We start from the raw sequence: 21,484 nt of genomic DNA, 5'->3' as shown, positions 1-21,484 counted from the left end.
TCCCAGTTGCTTCCACTTTGTTACAATACCACTAACAGTTGACCGTGGAATATTTAGTAGCAAAGAAATTTCACAAATGGACTATTGCCCTGGTGGCAACCTATCACGGTACCACGCTTGAATTCACTGAGCTCCTGAGAGCGACCCATTCTTTCACAAATGTTTGTAGAAGCAGTCTGCATACCTAGGTGCTTGATTTTATACACTTGTGGCCATGGAGCTGATTGGAACGCCTGAATCCCATGATTTGGAGGGGTGTCCCAATACTTTTGGCAATATAGTGTATTTGTTTGTCTTTACCGTTCCATTTTATTGTTGAATAAGCTTGAAGGTTTCTATGTGATCTTTACAATGGAATATCCATGTGAAATAAAGCTTTCATTTATGATTAATTGCTTGGTTTTGGTTAGTGAAAATAAGTGAAATACAACTTTATTTCCTTGTGTGGTGCAGCCTGTTCAACAGACTCATCAGGTATGGGCAGGTGCCAGTTTGGTCAAGCAATTTAAAGAATAATTCCTACAATTTTAATTTTTATTTCTCATAATGTAATTTCCTCTTTACATTATACATCTGATTGTGAGTGTATTTTGTATGTCTTGGGCTTGTTCACACTTATTTCTTTCTAACTCTTGCCAAACGCCCCTATAGTTAAAAATGCTTCCCAAACGCCTGTCTGATGCCTGCTGACAAAGCTAGTGTGAACTTAGCCTTTCAATGAAATTATTGACTATCTTCCTCTCTGAAAAAAAGTTTAGTTAGCTGGACATGGTTAGTTTCATCAATAAAATTCAAAGAACATGTCAACTATAAAATTCTCTCTTCCTGCAAAAATGATTTATATTATTAGGAATGAATTATATTGTTTGATACATAGGGGTTGATTTACTAAAACTGGTGCAGCTCTGCATAGAAACCAATCATCTTCCAGATTTTTTGTCAGAGCCTAATTGAACAAGCTGAAGTTGGAAGCTGATTGGCTACCATGCAGAGCTGCACTCACTTTTGCACTCTCAAGTTTTAATAAATCAATCTCATAGTGATTTGAAAAATAAATGTAATTCAGTTATCAAAGGCAGCAATAACGAGGTTATTGGCTTGCAAATTTTTTTGCAGGATCAAAGGATAACAGATAATTTAAACCAGGTATTTAGCATTGCATAAGAAGATGAAACACAGACTTGTCTGAAATTAGTTTGTTTGGCTTAGTGGTGAGCATTGGTGTCCTAGGGTTAATTTTCTACCTGTATGGAATCTGTATGTGCTTCTACCTGGATTGCTGTGTATATGTCAGTGCCTTTATGGCACTAAATTATACATTTCTTCACTTGAGACTAATTGTTCATTTATATTTATAAAGAACTGTAGCATATACTGAGACTTTCTAAATGTGTAAAAATGTTGTCTTTTTAATTTTGTCAGAGTTCTTGTCTTCAATCAGTGTCTATAGGCTGGGAAGGAGGTGTTTATGTACAGACCTGTGGCCACACACTCCATATAGATTGCCACAAGTCCTACATGGAGTCATTACGTGTAAGTAGTAGTATTGGCAAAAGTTAAAGATATGCAATGTAGGACAGGAGGGAGCAGTCTTATGCATGCACCAGCTACATATATATCGATAGCGAGATTGACACCCAGGATCATATTTATAAATTAACTTAAGTGGCATCTACAGTAAGCTTTAGCATGATATCCAAATTTGCACTCCACTGGCCTTCAAGGCAATCAATGCTTCATTGACTACTAAAATGATTGAGATTGGATTATGGGTAAGTCGTGGTGGGGCACATTTGAGAGCATACACAATGCCTAGTGTGACTTATCAGAATATGGATCAAGTCTTTGTTTTCATTAGTTATATAATGTTCAAATGTTTGGGGTTTTTTTTAACACGTTTTCAATAAAGTGGGAAAGGGTTAGATTAGGTTTTTATTGTTGTCCAGGTTAATGCATTCATTTCACTCTATTTGTCCTGGTAACGACTCACCAGGACTGAAAGTGGGGCAATAAATTCAAATTTTTGTTCTTGCCGGAACAGAAATGGAGGGTATATTTTCAATTGAGGTCATTAGTTCTGGTGAGAACTGTCCAGCAGGGGATTTCGCTCACTTCCTGTTGGTCCATATTACATGAAATGGAACATGACACAAATGACATAAAAAAAATGGACAGGGGTTTTGCCATTCCCTACTTTGGCTTTAGATACATTTGAACTATAAGATGTGGGAGCCTTCACTGTAAGACTTTCCAGCTTTTTTTATGAACATGTTATGTGATTCATATTATATTTTTCATTTCCAGAATGACCAGGTCCTACAGGGTTTCTCGGTTGACAAAGGAGAGTTCACATGTCCTCTCTGCAGACAGTTTGCAAACAGTGTCCTTCCTTGTTTTCCTGGTAACAGTTTAGAGAGAAGCCACTGGCAGAGTCACTCTCATGGAAACAAGAGTATGCGAGAACTCATCAAAGAGGTGGAGGAGCTTCAAGAACAGCTGGGTACTTTCCCAGTAAGCATCAGTGTAAGGCCAAAATATCTTGTTACCTTCGCTCTGTCACCCCATCTCATCTGTCAGTTGCCGTAACTGCTCTAAGTGTAGAGCGTAGAGAGATGGTCATTTAATGGATGCTCATTTCTAAAGCACACTTGTTGAATATACATGGCATTATTGCTGAGATAATTAGAGGGATAGAAAGCATCCCTGAGTATCATCTATAAGGGGGGGTGTGAATTTTTTTTTTTTTTTTTTTTGGAGAATCAGTATGGTGATTTCAATAAAACTAGTTTAGAGAAAATTAAAAGCTATTTCGCTGATTTATTGACTTCTTTTTTGTTTAAGAGGTAAATAGTGCGGAGCTATTTAGTTAAGTATTAAATCTACTGGCTCAGATTATAAATAATAGTATAATGTATATATGGGATATTGGTTTTAAAATCCCAGTGATGGGATATGCTGACCAGAATTCCCAGTTTTGTCCAGTTGCCACAGCTGTTAGTTGTATGATGTCTCACTTCCTTGATGGATTCAACATTCCATAGGACAAAAATGACTGGCGGTTCTAGCGGCAGATGATGGGAGACTTTTGGCACAAACTGCTGTATTGAAATCTACCTCCACAGTTACTGGGAGTGTTTCAGCCATCCCCTTAAATAAATAATATTAAATAGAAATGAGATTTAAAGTTAAAATAAACTGTGTCTGCGCCCCACAAACTGAAAACTTGGTTTATTTCATTTAATATTCAAAGCAAACTCGCCCATCCCCCTTGCAGCCATCTCAAGTAAGGGTAGATGATTCATGTAGCCTTTACTTTCTGGAATCCATTTGTCCTTAGCTAGGCATGCACACAGGAGTGTGTGCTTAGCTGAGAAATCCCCTCCTTCAGGTGAAAGGGAAAAAAAACGCACATGAAGGCCTGGGGACACTAAAATATATATTTTATTTGCCCACTTAACTGATTTCCTAAATTAGAGGGAAGAAGTTTTTTGTTTTTTTTCCTTGATACCATTTCATGACTCCTTTTCCAATTATTTTCTGTGAAAACAGAATGTTGGCATCCTGCCAGACTTCCTATTATATTTTCAGTAGGATGGTCGCATGTGTATGATTGCTAAAGCGTAAGGGATGCATATTTTTTCAGCCACAGCAAAGGCTTTTTTTTTCTCATTGGGAAATGTTTATATGATCAGTTTAGATGTAGATAGTTGCTTTGTTTTTTTTTTTCTTTGTTTCTAATCAAGGAACTTGTCAGGGTACAAATATGGCAATTCACTGATCTTTAAAGTGATATTAAACCCTAAAACAAAAAAAGTTATGTTTTCCAGCTTACCAGTTTTTAGATGCGGTGGCTGCATTTGGTTTCTTTTTTTTTATCCTTTTTTTCCTCTTTGTTTCCATCTGTTGATCCAGCCTGAAAACATGGGCTTTCCCATAGAGGGAGTTGCATCCAGCACAGAGCCCTGTCCCCTCTCCATTCTGCACCGCCTGTCTCCATCCTGTTCAGTACAAACATAGTCCGGACCTGCAGCTTATTATTCAGGACACAGAGAGTGGAAGCTGTCAGCTTGTGTGGTGAATGGATTGCAGCTCAAAAAGAACGCTTCCACAGACGAAAACACAAAACACAGGCAAACCATATAGTTAATGTTTATTTTTAATACCAATTTAATTATGTGCATATATGGTGTCCTAATATCCGACACGCACATGCTTATAATATATTGCCATTGCAAATACTATCACTAAGAGGATCTGAAAGCCACCAATAAAAGAAATCTGTGATCCCAGCAATAGCTAAAATTTCTTCTGAAGATATTAATAAATATGGATTCATCATGGTGACAGGTTCACAGAGTTAATGGAGGTTTAGGCAAACATTTACTTCTCATGGTTGTTGTGTTTTGCCATATTCATGACTTGTGCTTGCACATCCTATTCTTTGCTTTTAGTCGGAAACCAATTTAAGCAAGGAAATGGAAGCCGTGATGAAAGATATCAAGAGCACCACGCAAAAGAAGTACACAGACTACAGCAAGACCTTGGGTTCTCCAGACAATGACTTTCTGTTCATGTACTCTGTCGCTCGGTAAGTCTCTGGCTTACATTGAAATCAAACACCTTTCCCAGCAAACGTCCACAAATCGTATACCTAGAATTAGAGATAACTTAGCTAGGCCCAGCAAATGTCCATAAATGTTGTTTTGTTTTTTCCCCTGGAGTTCCACATTATTTTGTAGTGCTAATTGCAGACCATGCACATCCTGATTTACACTGATAATGAAATTGTAGTGTTAGAACTCAGTAGTGTTCTAAAAACAATGCACAGTTCTATTCTGTATTCATGCAAATGACTGGTCAGTACTTTACTTTTCCTAGCAGATCCATGGTAAGCATTTTGGAAAAGATCATAATAATTACTTCTGCGTTTATAACACTTTTACTCTACAGTCTTCAAAAAACTGAAATCTAACAGAACCAAAAAACAGCATTCTGCTCCTATGCATTTAATTTCTGCCCTTGTTTTCATTGCGCCAACTGTAGACATTTTGCAAGCCATGCGAATCGCCTGAGGAGAGGTAAATTCCCAGCGGATGCCCTTATCAGCAGAAACCAGATGCAACCCTGAGCAGGAGTATTATCAATTTTAAATTGCCTTTTTTCCTTGGAGCAGAGAGGATTAAAACATTCCTTTGGAAATGGGTGGCATTAGCAGCACAAACTTAGTGATGGTAATACATAGAGGCTGTCTTCTGTGAGCAATGGAAAAATATCTCTAAAGAGCCTGAGAAATTGTTGCTGACATAAGATTTCAGGACCATTGCCTGCATTAATTTTGTATTCATGAAATATTATTTAAGAAGCTTAAAGAGTTAAATGACGTCATTGGAATCTGCTGGTACACTTGAATCATGCACACATTTCATCTGTTTATTTTGTAAATGTTACAGACAATTGCAGAATTTTTTTTTCCAGGAATGTTCTTGAAACATGACATATTTTTGGAGGAGGAAATACAATTGTTTCTAATCACCATACTGATTTATCAAGCTGTGCTCCTTAAGGTGTATAAGGCAAGGAATTTGCCTTGCTTACCTTTAAACCTGCTCTGGCTAGATAATGGATTAACTTCTAAAGCTTTGTTTAGGTGTGCAGCTAATACAGCTGTGTTTGACAGATGGTGAGGAGGCAATATATAACCTCTTCACTTGTTTTTGACCCTGTAATTACTGCGCTGGCGTAACTGTGTGCTTTGCATGCGGTTGCAGTGCAGCCTCAAACACTTGAATAAGTCACATTCAGGGCCTAGACTACAAAGCAAAGCATCACGGCATTTGAACAACCCTGTTTCCTTACCTTTACCACTTAAGGAGGGGGGAGTGGCAGTTGTGGCAGTAAAGCTCAGTCACCATTTTTACCACCCTCCCAACCACAAGTGTAAACAAGCCCAAAGTGTGTCTAAACTCAAGAACACAATTGTGATTTATTGCAGCTTTTACAGCATGTCTCGTGTGAGAGAGAACATACATATCATTCTATATAATCAGCTGAAGAGTTGTTTGTAACTGATTGCTGCATGTTAACAGATATGCAAAGAATATCTGTTGACATATTACCACAGAGAATGCGAAGTTCGTACACACTTCTGCACTTTGACCTTGCCGCATGTCTTATACTGGGAATTTTTAACATATGTAGGGCCGTTTACATTGCTTGTATTTGCCATGTCCTTAAATCCTGATGATGTTTGTATCCTTTTTATCTGAGCAGTCCAGTATCTGATCCTTCAACAATATAGGTGGGTGAGTTCCCTGCTTATTGGCACCTCCCTCTGTAATAGGGGAGGATACACAGGACAGAATCATGTAACCGGAAACTGTATTGGCACCCGAACGTACTGGTTTGAGTGGGTCATGTGTTGGATGGTCAGGTCAGGTGAAATGAATGAACTTCCTGCCCTAGTAGCTGCTATTTCCTGGGTTGCATTAACAATATGCTCAATAGTTGCCCTGCAGGATCTGGTGTTTGTATCTTTAAGAGAGTTAATCAGTTGGTTTGAATAAAGTTGAGAACATGTGACAATTAATGTTGATCATAGAAGTACTGTGACGTTAACAGCTGTTTCTCTTGTATCAATAGAACAAATCTAGAACTGGAACTTGTCCACCGTGGAGACAATCTATGCTCTGGAGGAGCTAGTGCTGGAGGGAAAAGATCTTGCTTGAGTAAGTTTTAATTTCAAATTTTTGTTTTTTTAATTCTTTTTATATTTGGTGGGGGACAGAACAGTCAAAGATCATTGACTCTGTATAGAGCACAACATGAAACATACACAGCTTTAAGGCATGTCAGATATATGTAGTGTCAGACAAGCTGTCCATGCAAAGCCATATTACTGAAAAACATAAGAGGGTGGCTCCGGAAGAAGCAACAGTATGCCAAGTTGCCTGAATAAGTTTAAATGTTTAAGCAAACGTACATAAAAAATAGTTAGTGGTGTGGTTTCTTCAGAAAATGTTTGCCTAAAAAGCACTTTTTTTTCTTTAACTTTTCACTGCTTGATTGTCTGCACTCACTGGCATGGTTTCACTTGGGGAAAAATCTACAACAGGAGAAAGAGAGAGAGATATTTACCAGCGCTCAAATCCCAATAGCTTCTACATGTACAGTGAATATAAAAAGTCTACACACCCCTCCTAAAATGTCAGGTTTCTGTGATGTAAAAAAATTAGACAAAGATAAATCATTTCAGAACTTTTTCCACCTTTAATGTAACCTATAAACTGTACAACTCTGTTGAACAACAAAATGAAATCTTTTAGGTGGAGGGAAGTAAAAATAAAAAACTAAAATAATATGGTTGCATAAGTGTGCACACCCTTAAACTAATACTTTGTTGAAGCACCTTTTGATTTTATTACAGCACTCAGTCTTTTTGGGTATGATTCTTTCAGCATGGCACATCTTGACTTGGCAATATTTGTCTACTCTTCCTTGCAAAAACACTCCAAATCTGTCAGATTGCGGGGGCATCTCCTGTGCACAGCCCTCTTCAGATCACCCCACCGATTTTCGATCGGATTCAGGTCTGGGCTCTGGCTGGGCCATTCCAAAACTTTCATCTTCTTCTGGTGAAGCCATTCCTTTGTTGATTTGGATGTATGCTTTGGGTCGTTGTCATGCTGAAAGATGAAGTTCCTCTTCATGTTCAGCTTTCTAGCAGAAGCCTGAAGGTTTTGTGCCAGTATTGACTGGTATTTGGAACTGTTCATAATTCCCTCTACCTTGACTAAGGTCCCAGTTCCAGCTGAAGAAAAACAGTCCCAAAGCATGATGCTGCCACCACCATGCTTTACGGTATATGGTGTTCTTTTGGTGATGTGCAGGGTTGTTTTTGTGCCAAACATATCTTTTGGAATTATGGCCAAAAAGTTCAACCTTGGTTTCATCAGACCATAACATATTTTCCCACATGCTTTTGGGAGACTTCAGATGTGTTTTTGCAAAATTTAGTCGAGCTTGAATATTTTTCTTCGTAAGAAAAGGCTTCCATCTTGCCACTCTACCCCATAGCCCAGACATACGAAGAATACAGGAGAGTGTTGTCACATGTACCACACAGCCAGTACTTGCCAGATATTCCTTCAGCTCCTTTAATGTTGCCGTAGGCCTCTTGGCAGCCTCCCAGACCAGTTTTCTTTTTGTCTTTACATCAATTTTGGATGGACTTCCAGTTCTTGGTAATGTCACTGTTGCGCCATATTTTCTCCACTTAATGATGACTGTCTTCACTGTGTTCCATGGTATATCTAATGGCTTGGAAATTCTTTTGTACCCTTCTCCTGACTGATACCTTTTAAAAATGAGATCCTTCTGATACTTTGGAAACTCTCTGTGGACCATGTCTTTTGCTGTAGGATGCCACTAGAAAATGTTAGCAAAGACCTACTAGAACAGCTGAACTTTATTTGTGGTTAAACAGAGGCACTTTAAATGATGGCTGGTGTGTACTGACTCCTACTTAACATGATTTTGAATGTGATTGCTTAATTCTAAACACAGCTACATCCCCAGTTACAAGAGGGTGTGCACTCTAATGCAACCCCATTTTAGGTTTTTTTGTTTACCCCCCCCCCCCCCCCCCCTAAAATATTTCAGTTTGTTTTTCAATTGAGTTGTACAGTTTATAGGTTACATTAAAGGTGGGAAAAGTTCTGAAATTATTTATCTTTCTCATTTTTTTACATCACAGAAACCTGACATTTTAACAGAGGTGTGTATACTTTTTATATCCACTGTGTATAATCCAGAAGGCGCTAAAGGGATGTCACCACTAGAAATTTTGGATGGACCCTTTCTACACTGCAACAAATTCTCTCTAGCAAACCAAAAAAAAAGGGGGATTTTTCGCTTACATACATTGCAATGCATGTTTAAATTGCCCAATTGTATTAAAATAATTCCTCTCTGGCCAATTCATATTCTGTTCTGAAAAACGCAAATGCTTCAATGGATATAGTAGATATCTGCCCCATATTGGCATACCGTTAGGTTTTTGTCTTTTTATTTCGTTCAGTTCAGCCTTAATCATCTATGCCCAGCTTTACTCATCAGGTGCTTGCAGTCTATTGTCACAAACATAGTATGACTATAGAGACGTCCTGCAAATAGGATTCTTAGTGATAGTAATACAAAGTAAGATCTTTAACCCATATGCTGCTCTGTAAATAAAAAGCCTTTATCAATTGCATTTTGCATGAATGCTACAGTGAGTAATCAACATAAAGCTTCCACTTTTACACTGTTAAAGCTTTTTGACATTTGAAAGGAACTTCTTTCTGCGGTATCCTGATTGTTGACTAAACTTATGTGGTATCAACCTCTAAAGTCAAGGACATCCTTGAAGTAAAACACATGGTTTTGCCGCTGAGACTCTGTTCAGTCAATTAAGAGCCTGTGATCGAGACACTCCTCTTCTGTATGTTTCACCATGGTGGTAATGAGGTGTCTTTACTGTGATTAAGCACAGCACTCCATAATAGTCTTGTAAGAAGTGTTAACTTTGTCGATTAGATATTGCATTAAATAGAATGCAGTGTCCCAGGTGAGCTTTTACAGCAAAAAGCATCAGGGAAAAACGGTTGGAACAAATAGGTCAAGTACTGTTTTAGTAGATTGAGCTATGAGGACAGAACCACTAGGGAAATGTAAATGAGCAATGATTGATAGACCTGCCTATGTCTGCTTCTGAAACAATGTGACAAGGTGAACAAGCTGTTTCTGCCTACTAAATTTAACTGCTCTCCCTCCCAGTAATGCTTTGATTTGTTCAGACTGTTCATAATTTTTTTTTTTTTTTGGTTTAAGTTATTGGGTTCCCTTTAACCCTTTTTGGTGACTGGATCTTATATTATTTTTTTTATCTTTCAGTGTTTTAATTATAGTATCTTGTTCAGAATATAAGTACCTGTAATAATAATATTTTTAAACATCTGCCCTTACTAAATGAAATTTCCAAGAAGAATGAAGAAATCCATGTTTTTATTGGAGTTCTTTAATATAGTACAGAGGAGTCGCTACAGCCTTCTTGCAAACATAGTTACTTACCTTACTAGGCTCTGGAGGGTTGAAGTCCACCAAGTGAAAGATAGTACATTTAAATTAATTTATCTTTTATAATGGTGTCGCACTGCTAGGAATTTTCAGGAGGATTCTCTGTCCTAAAAAGATGAAAAAAAGAAAGCACGCGGAATCAATAGAAATATTGGTCCCTCTTCCTTTGTTTAAATTGTGGACCCAAACAGTCTGAGGTTTTCTATCTTTCCTGAAATTGCCTTCAAATAGAAACCAGTCAGTAATTTTAATTTTTTTTTTTTTTAAGGTTGCACATCTAATATTTCCGAATTTTCACGTTTAACAGTTTAATATTTTTAGTTTCGTATTTGCTAGTGGTGCACTGAAATTAAAATTCTAGTGCCGAAAATGAAAATTCAAAATGCTCTTGGCCGAAAACCGAAACTGAAATGCTCAGATTTTAAAAGTGAATATATATTTTTTTGAAAAAAATACTTTGATTAACCGCCTCCCGCCCGCCATATAGTACAATGACGGGCGCAAGGCGGTTCTCTCGTTCTGGGAGGATGTCATATGACGTGCTCCCATTCTAACTGCGCATGCGCGGCTCCGGGAGCGTGCGGCGATCAGCGGTGCGCTGTGTCCCTCGGACACAACGGATCACTGATCAATGGAAAAAGCCCAAGATGTCGGCTTGGTCATGTGATCAGCTGTGTCCAATCAAAATTTCAGTGCATCCCTAGTATTTGCCACTTATTTTGGTGCTAAGCAGTTTAAACAAACCCTCAAAATCTTTCTGCATGCCTTTCTCTTCTGTCACTGTGAACTGTAATTTTGCACTGCCTTGCTGATGGTTACACTTAGGTTAAGCTGTTTTCATTGGTAGAGTAGTGGTTTGTCATGTTCAGGGTCTAGTATAAGGCCCCATGTCCACAGGACATTTTTTTCCTGGCCCATAGGAGTCCAGGGGAGGGAAAAGTGGCCTCAAAAACACATTTAAAGCAGCAATTTTCAGGGAAAATGTTGCACATTTTTAGAAGAATGTGAACATTAAATTGTGATGTGAAACAGTTTCCTTTTTTAAGCAATAGGAAAATTGTCTATTATATGAATAATGGTAAATTAAACATTTGTATGTGGTTTGCAGTTTTTGATTGCTATTCAGTAAGCTTAAATCTTCACTTCTGTAATTCATTCTTGTACAATTACAATTGTCAATAACTGCAGGATTAGTTAACAGGGAAATGAGTGTGTTAATTGTTTAATCCATGCAATCAGATATCTAATTAGATGAGTGACTGCACTACATTAAATTTTAAACAGTGAATTCGCTTCATTGGTAATATAACCCACACAGGTATGTTTCCGTTGTGACTTTAAAGCAGCAAAATCACATATTAAAACGTGACTTGGTTTTTGGTAATTTTTGTTTATTCTTTTACATTTTTTAAAAGGCGAAGTTATAAATGGTTTTATAGAATAGTTTAAAATTATATGTATAAAAAATCTTTATTTTACAAATAAATACATTCTGGCACACAAGGGGACCAGTGACCAGCTTGTATGTGTCTACACTGTGTAGAATTACAATGAAAATAAAAATAATGCAAATGTCCTTCATAGTCCAAAACTCCATGTTAATCATGAGCCTAATTAGCACCAGCGGCAGCTATCCTCAGAGTTTGGCCAGTTCAGTCTAAGGGAATAAAATGAAATGATAGAGGGAATAAAATGATAGAGTGCCACCTAAGTGCAGTATTAAATTAGGGCGTTTTATTCACAAAGAATTAAAAACACTCACAAGATATATGAAGTATGATTTTCTCATGAAAGTATAACTTTGGTCTATGCGGATATCCCGGTATACTTCCTGGTGTACACTGGACATCCCAGCCCTTTCTGTTCCATCCAATTGCAAATCCTGAATTGCAGCCGCGGAGCCTGCAGGATAGGAGTGAGTGGCCAATGCTATACTTTGATGAGTGATCATACTTCATATATATCCTGTAAAGTGTTTTTAATCCTTTGTCAGTAAACACCCGAATTTAAAGTGTTGCTAAACCCAGGACCCTGAATTCACTATTTGGTCTCCCACAGTACACAAAACATAAAAATGCAAGTATTTTAGTAAATATAAACTGCCAAATACCTTTTCTCATCAGCGGTATATAGCGGTCTTGTGACTTCTGTCAGTGTCCAGCTGAGCACTGGTTAATTTTGTAGGAGGAGTTTTCATTCAGCTCTGAATGTCCTATGAGACTGCTTTAACCCTGACCCTCTGTGTGGACAGTGCTGATTGACCCTGTGCTGATCACATGCACCCTCTCAAAGAAAAAAAAAACACTATCAATACACACTAAATTAAGCATGTGCTGAGTGACTCCTAGAGCTCTGTACTATCAGTATATTGATTGGGAACAGAAAAAGAAGGGGAGGATCTGGGAATACAGGATCAAACAGCCTTTTTACACAATGCAGATGATTAACCCCTTAAGTTCCACAGTGAGTGCTTTACTGCATATACAGACTGATTTTACTGTTGTGGGTTTAATAACACTTTAATACTGCACTTAGGTGGTGCCTCCTCTTCTCCTTTTATTTTAAAAATAAACATTTAATGCAAGATTCTTCTACAACAATCAGACCAGCTCAGGCTGCAGACTATTAGGGTCCATGTACACTGTACACTTGGTGGAAAAAAAAACCACTCATAAAGAGCAATTTTCTACTTGCATTTATGTGTGTTTAGCTGTTTTTTTTCTGCTCTTAGCTACTTGCCAACTGCAGATAGCTGACTGACGGCTTCGCTGCAGCCGGCCAGTTCTGGGTGGACGTCACAGGACCTCCTCCCAGAACGCACTCTCCTGCGCGCCCTCGGCAATCTCCGTAGGACACAGCTGATTACATGATATATTAAAAGGCCAATCACAGCGGCCTTTTACCACGTGATCAGCCGTGTCCAATGACACAGCAGATCACCGGGAAATGCAATTGCTGGTTATCGGCTACACTCTCCTCACGCTGTCACAGTGTGAGGAAAGTACTGCAGTTGTCAGAAGAGGGATCGGCACTGATCACCAGGGCACTGATGATCAGTGCCCTGATGATCGGTGCCCAGCAGTGCTGCCCACCTGTGCCCATCATCATTGCTGCCTATCCGCGCCACCTATCGGTGCAATCCTCATAAACGCACATCATTGAATGAGAAAAGTTACCTGTTTGCAACATTTTATTATAGAAACAAAGAAAAAGTTTTTTTTTTTCCAGATTTTTTACTCATTTTTTTGTTTATAGCGCAAAAAATAAAACACCCAGCGGCGAGTATATACCACCAAAAGAAAGCTCCATTTGTGTGAAAAAAATACAAATTTCATATGGGTACAGTGTTGCATGACAGCGCAATTGTCATTCAAAGTGCGACAGCGCTGAAAGCTGAAAATTGGCCTGGTAAGGAAGGGGGTATAAGTGCCCGGTAGGCAAGTGGTTAAAGTCCGGCACTGCTTGAATACTTGCTAGTAGACTCTATAACTGACTAGTCGAAATACAAGGGTTGTACAAAAATATGGAAAGACTACATGATTTGTAGGTGTGAAAGTGAAAACATGTTTCGCGTTGAAAGCGGAAGTGATGTAATATTCTTTTGGTTCCGCTGTGATGAGACATCTAGCTAACAGGTGGTAAGCCTCACTTTTGTCATTCACTGCGAGCACTGCTATTAATACTGAGTCATGACAGAGCTTACTGAGTTTTAGAGGGCAAATTGTTGCTGCCTGCTTAGCTGGTGCCTCTGTGACTGAAGTTGCCAATTTGCTATATCACAAGGCACACTATCAAAGAATATGCTGGCATATACAGTTTCTGGGAAAGCATCGTCTGAAGAGCATAAGTGCGGTCGACATGGCCAACTGACTAAAAGAAACAAAAGGATATTGCGCAGGATCGTGACCTGGAATAAGAAAGTGACTGCAGAGCTCAATCTCAGTCTTCCAAAGCCCGTCTCCACTAAAACTGTGTGGAGGGAACTCCATAAGCAAAACATTCATGGGCGAGCTGCAATTGTCAAACCAGTAGTAACCGATATTAATGTTCCGAAGAGGAGAGAGTGCCAAAACACTCATAAATTATGGACTATTAATCAATGAAAGACTAGAATACGGTCCGATGAATTGCGCTTCACACTGTTCCCAACCACTGGACACAAAAATAGATCTCCCAGCAGCCAGTATCAGTCGGCCTCTCACTCAACAGTAGATTCTCCCCAGCAACAATTGACAACCCCAGCAACATAAGACCCCTCTCCCCCTTGAACGATCGACTTCCCACCAGCAATAATAGACTCTCAGCAACAACAAATACCCACAGTAACAATGGACCCTCCTCAAGATACCAGCCCAGCAACAACAACATCTCCCAGAATCCAGCATCATTAGAACTTTCCCTCAACAGTAGATCCCTCCCAGCAACAATTGACCCTCAGGCAAAAATAGATTGCCTCCAACTACAATAGATCCCCCCAGCAGACAGCATCGATAGACCCTCCAGCAAACCCTTGCACCCCTTGCCATATATCTATGTTTATTTATTTTGCTCAGCATTAATGAGTACACCCCAACAGATTTGTCAGAAAACCTTTATTTTCCTTTCAGAGTCAACATTTTTCTATGAGACACTATATTACAAAATACTCCCATGTGGGCCATTGATTGCAAACAAGATTTGTTAATTTGCACACACAAAAAAACTATTTTTCCTAACAAATTCATTCAAGACCATGTTGCAAAAATGAACACACCCCAATGAAATTTTTAGGAGCAAAGCTCTAAATTTTAGACAACAAAATCCTAATTAACAAGAGTTCAATTACAGGTGAGTCTAATTCAGTAAACAGGTGTCCAGCATTTATTTGATTATAAAAGGGTGTTACCTAACAAAGAAAACCCCTTCCCATTTCATGCTGTCAGCAGTGACACCACATGGAAGAGAAATGTCACAAGGCCTGAGAGAAAATTTCTTTGCACAAGAAAGGTGATGGCTACAAGAAAATCAGCAAAGCTTTACTTATCAGTCAGAATACTGTAGCAAAAGTGATACAACAATTTAACAAAGATCGGACTGCAACCATCTCACAGAGACGTCCATGGAAATTAACACCTTGATAGGAATGTCTTCTGATGAGAAGGGTTGATGAAAATTACCATGCAAGTTCACTGCAGTTAGCTAAAGAAGTAGAAAACCAATCTAGGGTGATTGTTTCCCATGACACAATATGTCGTACACTGCAGCGGAATGGCATGCTTGGGTGTCGTCCATGTCTCCTAAAGCCCATGCACAAAATGCCCACCTAGAATTTGCCAGGGCCCTTGCTGAAAAGACTACTAGGACTCTCTAGTCTGGAGTGATGAGACCAAGATAAATGTTTTTGGAACTGATGGCTTCAAAACAGTATGGCGTCGCAAAGGTGAGTACAAAGAAAAATGCATAGTGCCTACAGTGAAACATGGTGGTGGCAGTGTCCTTCTGTGAGGCTGCATGAGTGCTCTTGGTGTTGGGGAGCTGCATTTCATTGAAGTATCATGAATTCACAGATGTACTGCTCTATACCGTAAGAGAAGATGCTACCATCACTCTGTGCCCTTCTTTATCGTGCCCTTTTCCAACATGACAATGGTCCAAAACACACATCAAAGGCCACTGTTGCATTTCTAAAGAAGAACAAAGTGAAATTAATTTAGTAGCCAAGTACGTCTCCCAATCGAACACCTATGGGAAATTCTGAAGAGACAAGTTGAGCATCACTCTCCATCCAGCATCCAGGCTCTAAAAGAGATCGTTCTTGAAGAATGGAAAAATATAGATAGATGCTGCAATATGTCGCCAAGTTTTTCATTCCATGTCTAGAAGACTTGTTACACTCTTTACAAATCATGGAGATCATACAAAATACTAGATGTAGTAGTTTTTGCTGAGGGGTTAATTTTTGCATCAACTAATTTGGGTAAAACTGAAGATTTTGTAATCTAAGTTATATAATTAACATTATTTTTATGTAATGTGGTGGTTTATGTAAGGATATATTCTACTTATAAAGGGCGTGTCCCTTTCCCTTAGATGAAATATTACAGTGCCTCCAGCCGTTAAAATACGGCAAATATTTAGTAAACCAATAATTTGAACACCTTGATAATTTGATCACCACTTATTATTATACCTTGAATTCTTTTAGCCAGTATGATTTCGTACCATACACACAAAATTTGCCTTATAATAGATAAATATAAAAATTTATGTACAAAAATTATATATATATTAACACAAAACGCAAAAGACTGGTGATAAATGAATATTGGTACACACAATCAAAGATATACCCTACCAATGTAATACACAATAATAAGGTATCTAACTAATTACATCAATATAACAATTTTTAAATGATCTGATTAAAATTAAATTTATTAATAACTAATAATTTCGAGTATCTCAAAGGTTATATTCTCACAAACCGTGGCCATAGGATTGAAAGAAGATATTCTCTGATAAAATATACTCTAATTATTAATATTTAATAAATTATGAAATATGAAAAAATTATAATATGGCACCAAACAATTTTTAACAGTAAAACAGGATCTCTTTACATATATATAACTACCCAATATAGTTGTAATACGCTAAGGTAATTCTATGACTCTACACAACAGAGGAAATAGGCAATGCAAAATTAAATTAATAGTCTCACCACACCCGGAATTCAGACTATGAAACTCTCCCGTGGATCAGCTGGCAATGGAACGCCTTTAGAAATGATATTATAGGGCAAGTGATAGAGATTTAGTATGGGAGAATGTAGGAAGTTAGGAGTACAGAGGTTTAGCAATTTAGTAAAGTTTGGAAGTTTGAAAGGATGGAAGAGGGGTTATAGAGAGGTCTCTTCAGATGTCTTCAGATTCTTCTAATGAGGTCTTTCTTCAGTCAGGGTTTTCTTTTGATGAGGTTTTTCTTTTGATGAGTTTTTTTTTTTTTTTAAAGGTACAAGGGCTTTTATACCAACTAATCTATTGTTCTAAGATACCTTCCCACCAGGCTTCTTGATTGGCTAGTTGAGAAATGTGTGTACATAAGCTATTTCTCACCTGCCCGCCAGATGGCAGTCTTGTACCATAGAACAATTTGAATATTTGAGATGGCTCATACCTCGGGTGGAATTTTAAGGTAATTTCAGGGATTAAATATACGTCTTTTTCCAGATATATAAGTGATCATACCTATAGTGTTCTAAATAAGAACCATGTAATATATGTGTATATTCAGTTATTCCTCCCTGAAATACAAGCTTGTGTGAAAGCATCTATTTCCTGATGAGACATACCACTGATGCTAACTCACCATATATCTTACTTTTTATCATCTCAATACTCAAATTAGTGATATACAATTCCCATTGCTGAATATTTGGTGGTGTGTGAAACCTATTCTTTATAACATCTCTAGATACTATGCTTTTGTAGTAATATCTTTGTGGTTAGATACATTCAATTTTTAGTCTTAAATGTCCTGAATTTAACTTCTTTGTTTTAGAACCAACATTTTCTATGTGTAGGGAAAAACTCTCTGTTTGCCTGGCTCTTGTATTGGAGTCACAGTAAACAACTATTAATACTTTCACCCTTGGTGGACAATAGCATATTGTGATAGTTTGAGAGGTCTGTTGGTTTATCACACTCTGCAAGGTTTGGGTAAGCTCTCAGACAATCAGTTTGGTTCCTCTATTGTCCTGTCCAGACCTTGTATATGTTTACCTGCTATTGAAGTCTGAATAATGGTGTTTGACCACCTGTAGAACTTCAAATAGTATATTGTCTCTAGGAGGAAAAAAAAATCCCTTCACCCATCGTTTACATTTCTCTAGCTAGATGGTCATTCGACTTTCCAACCAAGACAAATTAACCCTTAACATCCGGCTATGCTGACTTGATGTTATATAGGATTATGTCTTGATAAATCATGTTTTTGAGACATAATTTCAAAAGGTCCACAACAGTAATGAGCTATACAAATGTTCTATAAAACTCAGTTTTGTTAAAATTGTGTGTGTGTTTTATAACATATAGGTTTGTTAGTTTTTTTTTAACATATTTTTTGGGATACTGAATATAATTCAATACAAAATGGATGTAGAAAGCGCACATAATACGTCATCTGCTTAAAGGCAAAAATTAATTACAGGTGTTTGGACAAACTATAATATTGACAGGGGTTCTTACAAAGATTGGTCTACATTTATTTGTAAGCCCGCAGGCTAAGGTTTGTTATAACTCTTTACTGTCAAGGTATCTGGACAGCTTTTGACATACTGTTTGTCATATTGTCATGTATGTTTTTTATTCTTTCTTCACTTTAACCACTTGCCCTTCAGAGGATTTACCCCCCTTTCTGACCAGGCCATTTTTTGCGTTACAGTGCTGCATTACTTTTTTCCCACAAATAGAGCTTCCGTTCAGTGGTACTTGATCGCCTGTGCAGTTTTTATTTTTTGTACTATAAAAAAAAGCGGGGATTTTTAAATATTTTTTTTATTTTTACTAGTAATGGCGGCGATCAGCAACTTATAGCGCGACTGCGGCGGGCATTCTGACATTGGGGGGGAACTGACTTGGTGTCACTGACGTCCCCAGTGACACCAATACAGTGATCAGTGTTAATAAAAAGCACTAACACTACTAATGGCATTGGGCAGGAAGGGGTTAACATGTGGGGCGATCAAAGGATTAACTGTGTGCTGTTTTACTGTAAGCTGTGTGTGTGTGCTTCACTGTAAGCACACTGCTTTGCATGGCTCTGCTATGCAAACCCATGCATAGCAGTGTGCAGGAGCTGACAGGGGAGAGAACTGTATTGTTTACTTACAGTTCTCTCCCTCCATCAGTAATGCTCCTCGATCACCGGGATATGGTGATTGACAGCCGCGAATAGCGACGTGTGCGTGGCTCGCACGCGCCCCCTACGCGGAAATGCAAAATCACATATATACGTGATGTTGCACACCCATGCTACCCTGTAGCAATATATCTGCTATACGGCGGCTGGAAAGTGCTTAATATTTATTCACCTTGTGATTTTGACCTCACCAATGAGTGTTACAGCAATATTTTGTCCGGTAACCTTTAGTGGACACTCCACTGGAAAAACAAATGGAGCATTCAGAGTAACAAATATATCTATCTATTGATAAGCCAGGCTTTTTCTGCCAATCTATTGCTAGGGATAGGCAGATCTTGGCTGAATCCTTTTAGAGTTTGTTAAGCCTTAGATATGGATGGCACCCTTTTTCCTTACTCTATCTTTGCGACACATATTTTCAAGTCTTTTATTACTTGCCGAGTCTGCCATGCTGTTTAATGTTCTCATTGTAAAACTATTATCAGCAGATATTAAATTGACAAGTTCCTTTCATTGGACATTTTTTATTTTTTTCAGGTCAGCTTTTCCATGTTTTAGCCATGCACATGAGGCTGTACAGCATTGACTCGGAATACAATCCCTGGAGAAAGTTAACTCAGCTGGTGCATAAAAAAGATTCACAGTAAGTTTTTTGTTTTTTTTTCCCAACAAGGTGTAATACATTTTCTTTAAAATTATGAATAAGTACAAAATAATTACTTGACCTCCAGAAGGTTTTACCCTTTTACCCCCTTCATGACCGACCAGAGCATTTCTACATGCCATACTGTACCCAAATGAAATTTATATAATTTGTTTCACACAAAAAGAGCTTACTTTTAATGGTATTTAATCACCACTGGGATTTTTATTTTTTGCTATATAAACGAAAAAATACCAAAAATTTTAAGAAATTAAATAAAATTTGTGGGGTTTTTTTCCACATCTCTTACATACTGTCACCAGTGCAGTACAGCATCGTCATGACTGTTGTGGCGGTGATCAAGGAAACTGACTGGTGACAGTACTGTATGTAAAAACAATAATTTTTTTTTCTTCTTTTGAACAATTTTTTTTTTACACTATGATTGCTTGTTCCAGTGATGATCGCTGTAATAGCAATCATTTTGAATTGTCATAAATGGCTTTTATTTATGACTCATTGTTTGCTATTGAATTGCTGTGATTGGCACAGCTAATCACATGGTACTGGTTGCTGTGATTGGCCCAGGTATGATGTGATCACTGGTGACCAATCACAGATCACACACAGTAGTAAACAATGATGTCATGAATGGATTCCATTCATGACCATTGTTTATTAAGTGACGTGATTCCACGGTGCTCACGTGGTATGTGGGCCGATCACAGCGGCCCGATACCAAACATTGCAATTCACTGTGTTCAGTGGACACAGTGGTTGCAGACCATGCCACCACACACCACAGGGGGTGTGGCGTGCACAGCGTATGTGAGTGGAGCAACGTATGGGTATGTCGCAGTGTCTGGTCAAGCCACTAGCCAGCAATAATATTACTGTTGCCCGATTGGAAAATGGTTAAACATTGTGCTTTATGTCTCTCTTCTGTGATGGCCCACACCCAGGCACTGGAAATTGTGTTCTTACGTTTTAGTTCTTAAATATGGCTCTGGTTAAGGTAAAAACACTAAGACTGTTTTAGTAAAGGGGTAAAATGTTTACTTTGAATTTTCACTTGCAAGGAATTTTTCATTTAGCTTAGTGCATGTAGTGAAAACTTGCTTTTGTAAACCATATTAATCACTAAGCTAAGTCAAAATTCCCATGCTAGGAGAAAATGCACTTTGCTAAATGAACTGCCAGTTTTACCCAAACCAAGCTTTTTTTTAAAATGAGAACAAATTGTACTGTATATCTGTATGCTCACCCCTTACATATTATAAAATAAATATATTAGCAGGCAAAACACTAAATACATTTATTGGTTTAATTTTTTTCTTGAAATGGAACTTCATGTAAAAATATGAAAATGGGCGAACAGGCAGGATTTGTTGTAAGAGACATGCTTTGTCTCTTGTGCAGTAAAGTTATCTTCCTGCCTTCCCGCCCCTGTACAGTGAGCTGCACACATGCAGCTTGCTGTACAAATTCAGCAATGCTGAATCTGGTGAAACTCCCATGCAAATGTGGAAGTGATGTCATCCTCGGCTTGGCCAGTGAAAGCGGTCAATGATTTAGACCCGTAATAATACTTTTTTTTGTTTTTTCCTGACATACCGGGCACAAAGTCCTCTATATCAGCGGTTCTCAACCTGGGGGTCGCGACCCCTTTGGGGGTCGAACGACCATTTCCCAGGGGTCGCCTAAGACCATCGGAAAACACATATTTCCGATGGTCTTAGGAACCGAGACACCGCTGCAGTCTCCGGCGATGTGTGGGCGGGATGATACGCTGCTGTCACCTGGCCACACCTCCGGGATCGCTCAGCA

The 21,484-nt window shown here is 38.3% G+C and overlaps 1 protein-coding gene across 4 annotated transcripts in view; it reads left to right on the top strand.

Annotated features, from left to right (window-relative positions):
- LOC149451646 (E3 ubiquitin-protein ligase UBR3-like) overlaps positions 1 to 21,484 on the top strand; it is a 207,428-nt gene that overhangs the window by 112,572 nt on the left and 73,372 nt on the right. For 3 of the 4 annotated variants that reach the window (XM_089690539.1, XM_089690541.1, XM_089690538.1), the window contains 5 exons: positions 1,423 to 1,533; positions 2,305 to 2,523; positions 4,452 to 4,588; positions 6,640 to 6,725; positions 19,552 to 19,657. In XM_089690539.1, coding sequence (XP_089546665.1) covers positions 1,423 to 1,533; positions 2,305 to 2,523; positions 4,452 to 4,588; positions 6,640 to 6,725; positions 19,552 to 19,657 — 659 coding nt within the window. The remainder of the gene's footprint in view (positions 1 to 1,422; positions 1,534 to 2,304; positions 2,524 to 4,451; positions 4,589 to 6,639; positions 6,726 to 19,551; positions 19,658 to 21,484) is intronic. The other variant, XM_089690540.1, reaches the window with a different exon arrangement.

This window comes from Staurois parvus, unplaced genomic scaffold (assembly GCF_062004578.1).
Source record: "Staurois parvus isolate SC_StPar_1 unplaced genomic scaffold, SC_StPar_1.0 ptg000530l, whole genome shotgun sequence".
Classification (NCBI taxonomy): Eukaryota; Metazoa; Chordata; class Amphibia; order Anura; family Ranidae; genus Staurois; species Staurois parvus.
The sequence above is the reverse complement of the archived record's forward strand: the minus strand, read 5'-3'. Positions and strand labels throughout refer to the sequence as shown.